We start from the raw sequence: 10,743 nt of genomic DNA on the forward strand, positions 1-10,743 counted from the left end.
CAAGTAACAATAGATATAAGAAGATGTGGTATGAGTGCCAATGAGACAAGTTGTTGTCTCATTGCAATTCTTTTGTATCTTTATTCAGTTTTATTTCATTTTTCTATCTTTTTGTGTTTATTTCCTCGTGTAATGAAAAATCCTTGTCATTGAGTGAATTCTTCAAAACGAATTGCTAAAAAGTACCCCAAAAAATAGATATTACTAACACAATGATACAAGCAGTATTTAAGCACCATTTTATACGTAAAGCACTACAATAAAAAATATCCTGTACTTAAGAGAAAAAGATATCAAAATTACTAGACAATATAATATGTTTAGATATGATAATTTATCATAAAATTAGTCCATTTAAAGCAAGACTTCTACAAGACTTCAAGGGTTCTACACAACGCATGTTAGAGGAACAATAAGAAAATTAACAAAATGCTACATATTTTCAAAATATCAAAATTGATCACAAATCCATTCTATATAAACTCGTAATATTCTGGGGCTAAAACATGAATTGGTCCTATCAATGGGTCCTAGGTGCGATACTTGTAGCATCTGGGTACTATCTTACTTTGAGTGTTCTGAAGTGTAGTTTAAATTTGACTTTGCCTATTCAATCTTCTACTATTGTAGCATGTATCCAAGCATCAAGGCTATCTATTAAGATTACGGTTCATATTTTAAACTATATGTGTAATATGTATAATTCAATTTGAATTTTCATTTTGGTATTAAGCCTTTTCTTCCTCATTACTTTTCATATTTGAAATATTTGGAATTTCTTTTTATATAAATTCAAAGTGCATTTCTATACTTAATTTTCTAATTCATTCTCTGCAATGCATTCATTTTTCATAATTCTTCATAAATATGTAAAAAGGTTGTATTTGTATTACCCCCCTCCCCCCACCTTTTTTCAGTGTTACTGGGGAATAGAAATATGATCACTTAGGTCGTATTCCGACCGGCAGTAAAACCCTTTCCAAAGTGCGGCTTCCGTTTGGCTGTGCAGGATGTAAATGTACGTAACCACGTCCAATAAACCCTCATTTTCCAGTGCTAGTCCAAATTTCCACTGACCTTACACGACCTTGTAACTATTGGATTAATATTTGATTTGTACTCGTCTTGAACTTGCATGCAACATTTGCCACTGGACGTTAAGCAATCAGCAATCAATCTATTGTGCATTGTTTGCACTTGTTTACCTGTACATATAAATAAATCTAAATTGCTATAATAACAAATTAGCTAACAACAGCTACTGAGCTTTGTTTGTAGGAATAGAAGGAATATATATATTTAGATGTAGGGATATAGCAGAAAGACACCACTCACTTGTGTGTCAATCTAATTAATCTCTAATCATTTAATGAAATAGACGGAATGAAAATTTTCAAATGGATACTACACTAGAAACATAAGACGTGTAGTTTATCAAAATTAATAAAAGACTTAGTGTTCGGCGTACAAAATTTGAGAATTTGTAAAACACGATTTTCAAATATTGGCAATAATCTAAATATTTGACACAGATCTTTAAGAAATTAAAAGACGCCTTTATGTTTTTTGTGTTGGTGGGTTGCTGTCTCATAAAGTGCCAGTCTTTGTAAAAATCAGGCAGTTTAGAAAAATTTCAAAACATGGCTGAAAAAAACCCACCGACCTAACCACCCTATTTTAAAGGTACCATTATCCAGAGTTAGAAATAGTAGGGATCTCGTTTATGCGTGTCTGGTAATTCGAGAAATATCTAGATAAATTTTGGTTAGAATGATAGCAAATTACGGAGTTATCTCCTCTTCATTGTTAATTTCTAGTGCATTTCAACCAAATTATATCTTGAATTACCAGAACAGGGAAAGAAAACGAATGTTATATTCATGCACCATTATCCATTCTGAACTTAAATTAATGTAAAGTTGAGCGGGTTTTTGTTTGTCATGTTTTCACCACTGCCTGATTCTTAGGCAGATTGGCACTTAAGGTTTACTCCATATCTCCTCTTCAATATTCATAAAAAGACAAACTTCCAAAAGTAACTAACAAAACTAAAAAACCTAAAAAATACAGAAAACAGTCAACAGCAAAGAACTCGAAATATTTTTCGAGATCAGTATCTCGTTTCAATGTAACACAAAATAGAATTAACGATAATTATGTTCAGTGCATTTTCAATATAAGGTGAAGCGAGTCAAAAAGGTTTTGAGAGTAATGCTATTTTGCTTTCCTTTCGACATCTTGACAAAACAAATTGTGCATATTCAAATTATCTTCAACCTTGAAAATACGACTTTAAACAGTTTAACAATATATTTCACAATTTGGAAAAAAAAATAAACAGTGTATTCAACGTTATCTAGATCAGTTTAACTTAACATTCAATAAATAAACTCATCATAGATACCAGGATTGAAATTTTGTATTTGCGCCAGACGAGCGTTTCGTCTACAAAAGACTCATCAGTGACGCTCGAATAAAAAAAAGTTAAAAAGGCCAAATAAAGTACGAAGTTGAAGAGCATTGATGACTGGATCGTCGTTTGGTTACTATGTTGGAGAATGTGGTGTTGATAGCAGAATTTTGATTGTTCCTGGTTTTTTTTTTTTTTTTTTTTCACGACTTTTATATACACTGGACGATTTAGAGCTTGACATATTGTAAGGACACCTGACATATTATGAGGGACACCTGACATATTATGAAGACACCTGTTCATTATTGAAAAATAAATTTTGCCCTTTAGATGTCTTTTGGTAGTTTTTGTCACATTGGCATATAATACCCCACTTTTCTATTTATTCATAAAAAAGAACTAAGACTCATATCTTTCTTACTTTTACATTAAAAATCAACAAAATCTAACATTAAGATTAGGTTATTTTTTTATGGCGTGTAAATATTAAACTGAGTCTCAAAATCTCAGACTGTAAAAAAAATGTCATCTTCATCTGAAAAGCTTAAAAACAAATGTTGACGCAGCAGAAATTGTATAAATGCATGACAAATCATAGAATCAAAACGTTCCGTAAAGATCCAATTGTCCATAGGTGTCAAATGCTATCCAATATTCATGGTAATTCTTAATAATCCTTTTATGTCTTATCTGAAAATGATAATTTCATAATTCGGCTAGTATAATATCCGTAAAGCTGTAAAGTGAAACATAATTTAAAATGTAAAAATAGAAAGACTTGGTATATATCAATGGGACAATTAAAATTAGCAGTCGAAAAATAGAGAGACAACGCAATTTCTAAAAATAAAAGCTGGAACAAGTGGCACCCGTCGTAAGGTAATAAATCGAGTTATGTGCTTGTCATTAACGAGGAAATGAAAATGAGATAACTGTGACGACACATTAAACACATCTGATGTCATCAGTGGTCACCCAAGTCATGATAATGTTCGTAAAACTTTCAACGTTACCATTTAAAACCATAGGGTCAGACGCTTACTTGCAATCAGCAAGCCTATACATGGAAATTCGGGCTCTTCTTTGTCGCTTCAATTGTTAAAGATATACTCCATATATTTTTTAATGTTACATAATGAAATGGAAATTTCACAATGGGAAATTCATGACTTTTGTCGTAAAGTGTTGTCATTAGCCAAATAGAAATAACATTCGTCGCATTAAATAGTCAACTATATCATATATCTTTATATGGAAATATTTTGATCTGCATTGATAGGAGGATGAATGGTCAAAGTCATTATCTGACCCCTTAATTTGCAAACTTCGGTCCTTTCAAAATTATGTAAATTTTATTGATAAATGAAAAAAAGATCTTCTCCCAAAAGATATTTTACCATCATGAACACCTTAGTATAAGACATCTTGTAGCAAAATATCTTCTTGATGTGGTCATGGCTCACATCTAAGTAGTAAATACAAGCTATCAAAATGTGGTATTTTAGAAATGTTTGCATTGCAAACAAGAAGTTTAAACCCGTAAGCAAATATATAAGACACAAATTAACTATAAATGTTAATATCTGACAGACAAAATAAAAGTCTAGAGAAAATCTGAAGAAATAGTATTTGATGAATATATATTTTTTTTTCAAGATCATATTAATACCGATAATAAATTTTTTTCCAGAAAAACGTGTTACACGCATGAAATCATATTTGATATTTTTATATTTTACTTGATGGATTATTGCATTATTTGATAAAATCCATAAATTGGTTTATTTTATTTCTAACAAACGGCTGTATTGTGTCTGATGAAAAATATTTTTAACTGTTTGCTTGGTTTTTTTTTTTTTGGTTTTTTTTTTTCGCAATGCTTATTTATTTATTACTTATTATCTATTCTTTATCCTTAAAATGATTATCTTTTTCATTGGGAAAAAAAACACAAAAAAGGGCAATAAAAAAATCCCCGATTCACAAGTGCAGTCTTGACCAAAATATAATAATTTGTATCTTACCGGAAAGTTAGTAAATACTCCACCAGTAGAGCATCCTGAAATATTATTTGAAGAACTGGAATTCATATCCATTGAATTAAGTCAGTATCAATCATAAACTGATGTCGCGGAAAACAAATCACACTGGTGTTACGTTAAAAACAATTCTTAAAAAGCAGTTGTTTTTAGTCTGCTGCAAGAGTCACATCTATATGACATTAAAAAATAATCAAATCTTAAAAGTAAGGTGTTTTAGTCGACTGCAAACTGCACACTGGTGTAACATTAAAACATTTCTCAATAATCAGTTGTTTAAGTCAGCTTCAAACTTCACACTTAGAAAACGATGAAGTATTTACTAAAAATCAGTCGGTTCGTTTCGGCTGCAAAACTCACACTATTGTTACATGAACATTTTTTAAATCAGTTGGCTTAAGTAGACAGCAAACTTCAAACGTTATTTTTTTTTTCTTTTTAAAAACAGCTGTTTTTAGTCGGCTGCAAGCACACACACTGATGTTAATTAAACATATCGTACTATTCTAAAAACTAAATAAATAAAATAAAAAATGTACAAAGTCTTATTTATCACTTCTTCCCGCCTACTAATTCGTCCATTAATAAATCCGACCTAAGTTAAAGATGTTGTGTTACAATTTAAAGTTTCTGTTCAGTCGAGTGATAATTTAACACATCCTTCTTGTCAAACTGACAGCTCAAATCTGAAATGACAATGTTCCTTATTACTAATAGTATAATTATACGTATAATAGTTTGGTTATTGAGTATGTGTCTATTGATTGACTGATTGTAATCCTTGCTTGGATTGCTTAGGCTTTTGATTGTACAGCGATAAGATTCTTTTATAACATTCAATTCTACTTCAATCTGTCTTTTAATCCTTGCTTGGATTGCTAAGACTTCGACTGCTTACAGCGATACGGTTTTATTATAGAATTCAACCGGTCTATTGTAGCAAAAATACTTTAATACGACTCTTTTATAGCTCTCAAGTTCTACTGCAATCTGTCTTTTTTTGTCAAAAATACTGTTTGAAGCATTACAATTTTACAATTGCATAGCTCATTTTCTCAAATCTTATAATACCATTGATTGCTTTAAGTTTTGAATGTTTGCAGCGATACGGCTCTTTTATAGAATGCAATACGTCTATTGTAGCAATAATACTTTTATGAAGCATTACAATTCTAAAATTCCATAGAGCATTTTTTAAATCATTTTTAATTTGAACTGCGTTCTTCCTCTTTGATTCATGATGGATTCTTTCTGTCGTAATCGACTATGTCTGGCGTTATCAGTTGTAACACCTTTTTCAGATTAGTAATCGTTTCATCTATCTTATTTTTTTTTATTTTTTTATATTTTATTGTTTCATGTAAAGCAAATTATTGACTATTGAATGCATTTCAAAATATAATGATCTATTCATCAACATTTTTAAATAGTTTATATTATTCGTTGCGCTTCAACCTATTACAGCATAAGTACAATGTACTTTGATATGTACTATAATTTGCCTTATTGATAGGTGTACCATGAAATTCATTTTCGTTGGTTTAGGGGGTCGACCATTTGATATACGGGCAGGGGGGCTTTTGCAGGTTGATTTTGGAAAAACATATTCTGATTATTCTGTCCACGTAAAAACTAGGGGAAAATATATTAACCTTGCCGGGATGCAGTCTGACTAAAACCAGCCCCCACTATCCACTTGCGTTTTTGATAGTTGGTGCTGGTTTTAATCTGACTTGCCGGCATGACAATGAATATTCTAGGCATAATAAATGTATATAAGCCATAATAGCAACAGGTGTAAATGAAAATTCTGTCAGCTAACGATCAGTATCCCTCCAACTCTTTACACACACACAGAGAAATAGCATCACCGTACTAACTAATTATCCAATCAATTCATTTAATAGGTAACACACGATGACCGAAAAACATGTTTCACTCGGTGCAATTTAGAGCTCAAGATATTGTAAACACACTTTGCAATTGTTAAAGACACTTAGATGTCTTTTCGTTATTTATTTCGAGGGGTCGCTGTCTTATTGACGCAAACCCGAAACTTTTATTAATACCCAAAATACTAGATACTTTTGGCGATAGGGAGTTCCACTTGACCCGTTTGACCAGTTTGATTATATTTTCAGTAATCTCATATATACATATTAAAGTTTTTAAACAAGCTAACTGTACTTTGAAGCGCGATGTTCAGCCTTAAAAAGTATAGTTCAGTTGTAAAGCAACATCGAGTACTGCAGAAAAATGTTGTACATCTCTGATCTCGTTTCCTTTTAGAATCATGTGCAAAACAGTGTAGCCGAGACCATTGATTGGCGCGCTAAAATATCCCATTGACTGGGTCAGATTAGGTGAACGTTCGTCTGTAACGCCCACAACTCACGACGTATTTATTATAGACATTTAAACTGTGGGGTCACCAAATGGTCTCAACGCCTAAATAAAATAATTCGAAAAACTAATCAGGAATAACCTTTGTGTTTTGATTTATGTTGAATAATTAAACGTTCTTTACTTGTGTTTTTGTTATGTTTTAATAATGAATTTTTATGATATCGGACGTTCTTTCAGCAAAAAAGGATTTGACTGGCTTTAAAAGTTACAATGGATGTGTTGATTATTATCTTTTTTTCGGACGTCAAAGCGATTTAACAATTGCGGTTGTCCAATTATGTCATCTTTTAACTTTTATCTGGTCAAAATTTTATTTTAGAACGAATGCATGATCAGCTTTAAAAAGTGTCCAAACACAAAACATATAGACAAAATATACTTCTTTCCTGTCTGTTTCGTACTTGCAAGTTATTAGACAGTAAAAAGGCTATTTGGATCAAGCTTTGTGAAATTTGCATTTACGTTTTTGAATAGGTGAAATGTATAGTTTGGTGATCTTTTCTGCTAACTACTATACTTGTGAAAAACCCTTGGCAACAGAAACATATTCAGCTTTTTTTTTAATCGACCCAATTTACACAGTAATGGACGACTTCGTACATTTTATGATCGCAAATAAAATATGTATATAATATACTGTGCACTGTAGTTCGTATATATACTGAGACCCTTTGGCAACCCCACAGTTTAAATGTTTATAATAAATACGTCGTGAGTTGTGGGCGTTACAGACGAACGTTCACCTAATCTGACCCAGTCAATGGGATATTTTAGCGTGCCAATCAATGGTCTCGGCTACACTGTTTTGCACATGATTCTATTTGTTTGTCTCGTCCACAACTAGGTTGGCCTAGATACACGCCAGTTGCAAGCTTTAGGTGGGAAAGTACAGGACTATAATTGTTTGATATGATGTCACATTCATGTTCGATGAAACTCCCTATCGTCAAAAGATTTAGTGTTTTGCGTATTAAGGTGGTACCAAACACCTTGACTAAAATTTGGCTCGTTTAATTTTCATACATATTTGACAAAATATCTACTTTGACCCTTTGACAAAAATATAAAAATTTCAAAAGACTTGAACTCCACACTTTATCGGAAAAATTTCATTGGATATATAGCAGTTTGACAAACACCAATTTTGATCATTGAAAAAATTAATATTTCTTTAACAATAGAACGTGATTAAAACGTTCAGTTGATTTTTAAAGAGTTATCTCCCTGTAGTGTTATGTACCACCTTAAAAGATCATCGTATACGCCAATAAAACAGCAAACCCTACGAAAAAATAACTAAAAGACATCTAAGTGTCTTCAACACTTGCCGAGAATGCTTACAATATCTTAAGCTCAGAGTCATACCGAGTCATACAAGTTGTGAATAATTAACATTGACTATCAAAGATCTGCCATTAAAAACAAATGACCAAAAAATGGCAACAACGTTCAGCTACATTGTGTATCAAAAAAAGAACCACAAGTGAGGGTCTCGACATTGGACATTAAGATGTCTTGTCTAATATAATTTGTTTTCTATATTCGTCTGTTAATTAAATAGGACACGGTAGAATATTAAAGATGCTCTTAGATCTATTTTGAATATACCAGTGAAGAGAAAACAAACCTGGGGGAATTGCATCAACTAAAGGCGAATCTAGACCGGTGCCCGTATGTCTACTTCCTTTTGATTTGTTTCGTTTGTTTGTATTATATCCATGTTTGAGCGCCATCTAAGTGCTATACCTACATTAAGGTACATAACTCTTAAAAATCAGTTGCACGTTTGTGTAAACCATTTTCATCAATACATTCGAAGCTTTTAAGTAACGCAGATTATTCTAATTCTTTTAAGAATTGATGGAACTAGATCGTAAAAAGCGTATTTCTTATTTAAATTGTATCTCCTTTTAACCAAGTCTACCTAAAATTGCTTGAGTATTTTCTACATATGAGTTATAATTTCATTTTTAGTATTGCATAATACAATTTATTATTAATTTTCAGTTACTCCAGAAACTATACTGCTCCTGTATAGAATTTCTCAAATGCATGTCTATGGTTATCCATTATAAAAGAAAATGTCAATGCAATTCGTTTTGTTGCTATAATAGTTTAACTTACCATTGTCGCTTGTGAACGTGTTAATACAGACCAGAGAAAATGTAATGAATTTAATCTAAAATAACTCGACCAAGTGATTTAATCTAGAGTGCAGTCATTTGTATCACAATGAAATTAACTTGCATTGAATTTCTTTGCCTTTTATCGTCTTTTAGTGCAGTAATGGCGCATAAAAATCAGTTTCTCGATTATTTTCTCACTTTTGATATGTTTTTTATTAGTTTCAAAACGTTATTGGATGCATGCACACGTGATTTTTTTATAATTCATGTAATTAAGTGTAAACGAGACTAAAATGGATTGATTGTTTGATGTAATGTAACATCTGGTATCAGGCTTTACTGATTCGTTCGTGTAATAAATATCACAATCTAAGGGTACTACGAATGATTTATTACATTTTTTCTTTTAAATATTTTGTTATTTTGTTGATCGTTAATTTATCAATCAACAAGCAGACATTGTAAAAAGAAATTTAAATTGATAAATATGAAATAAAATAATGTCAAATGTATGAAATAGTTGAAAAATCGTGCTTCGTTAAATGATTCGTAGATTTTGGTCGATTGATTGTGTTGTTTTACACCACTTTCTAATCGTCAGCTGTCTTTCATTTTGGTGATGAGTTTCATGAATGGCGAGAGCGATCGACCGCCTTCTGTATGTTACTCGCAAATGTTATCACTTGCGCTGTTGTTTGTCTTATCCACTTTTTTAAAGTTGAGAGCACTTTTTTTTGACGATTCATAATCTCTTACAGTGATCTGTATAACAATTAACCAGACAGGTCCTATAGTAAATTAGAAACCATGAACTAACGTATGATAAGGCTGATGGATTGGTGTTAACATTCAGTGGCAAATATTACAATGTATATCAGGACGAGAATTAAATGTGTAAAAGTGATATGAATGTTAACCTTGACCGACATACTGAGTCAGTTTCTATCATGCTAATTCACAATGTAACAGTCAGACAGGAAGTCGACCAGTCTTTAGTCTTAATCCTAGCCACCACGTAAAATTGAGAATGTAAATTGGGAATGTGTCAAAGAGACAACAACCCGACCATAGAGCAGACAACAGCCGAAGGCCACCAATGGGTCTTCAATGCAGCGAGACACTCCCGCACCCGGAGGCGTCCTTCAGCTGGCCCCTAAACAAATATGTATACTAGTTCAGTGATAATGGACGTCATACTAAACTCCAAATTATACACAAGAAACTAAAATTAAAAATGATACAAGACTAGCAAAGGCCAGAGGCTCCTGACTTGGGACAGGCGCAAAAATGCGGCGGGGTTAAACATGTTTTTTGAGATCTCAACCCTCCCCCTATACCTCTAGCCAATGTAGAAAAAACAAACGTACAACAGTACGCACAGTAAAACTCAGTTTAAGAGAAGTCCGAGTCCGATGTCAGAATAGGAAACAAAAGAAAATAAACAAAATGACAATAATACATAAATAACAACAGACTACTAGCAGTTACTGACATGCCAGCTCCAGACCTCAATTAAACTGATTGAAAGATTATGTCTTCATCATTTCATCATATGAATATCAGGCACAATCCCTCCTGTTAGGGGTTTAGTATTATACCATCATAACATATATGAAAAGAACATAACCCGTGTCATGCCAACAACTGGTTTTAGAATAAATATGTTTAATTCCGATGCAAAGACCCTATAAGTGAATCAATATTAAAGCCAAAATATACAATCTTTAATGACCTGACAACAGTATCGTAACTATATCCC

General features: G+C 32.1%; 1 protein-coding gene across 1 annotated transcript in view; it reads right to left on the bottom strand.

Annotated features, from left to right (window-relative positions):
• Positions 1 to 9,135, bottom strand: part of LOC127717734 (neuropeptide S receptor-like) — a 52,941-nt gene extending 43,806 nt beyond the window's left edge. The window contains exons 1-2 of the mRNA XM_052223502.1: positions 8,983 to 9,135; positions 4,438 to 5,138 (exon numbers count right to left, since the gene is read on the bottom strand). Coding sequence (XP_052079462.1) covers positions 4,438 to 4,509 — 72 coding nt within the window. The 5' untranslated portion in view covers positions 4,510 to 5,138; positions 8,983 to 9,135. The remainder of the gene's footprint in view (positions 1 to 4,437; positions 5,139 to 8,982) is intronic.
• Positions 9,136 to 10,743: the final 1,608 nt, after the last annotated feature.

This window comes from Mytilus californianus, unplaced genomic scaffold (assembly GCF_021869535.1).
Source record: "Mytilus californianus isolate M0D057914Y unplaced genomic scaffold, xbMytCali1.0.p SCAF_10, whole genome shotgun sequence".
NCBI lineage: Eukaryota > Metazoa > Mollusca > Bivalvia > Mytilida > Mytilidae > Mytilus > Mytilus californianus.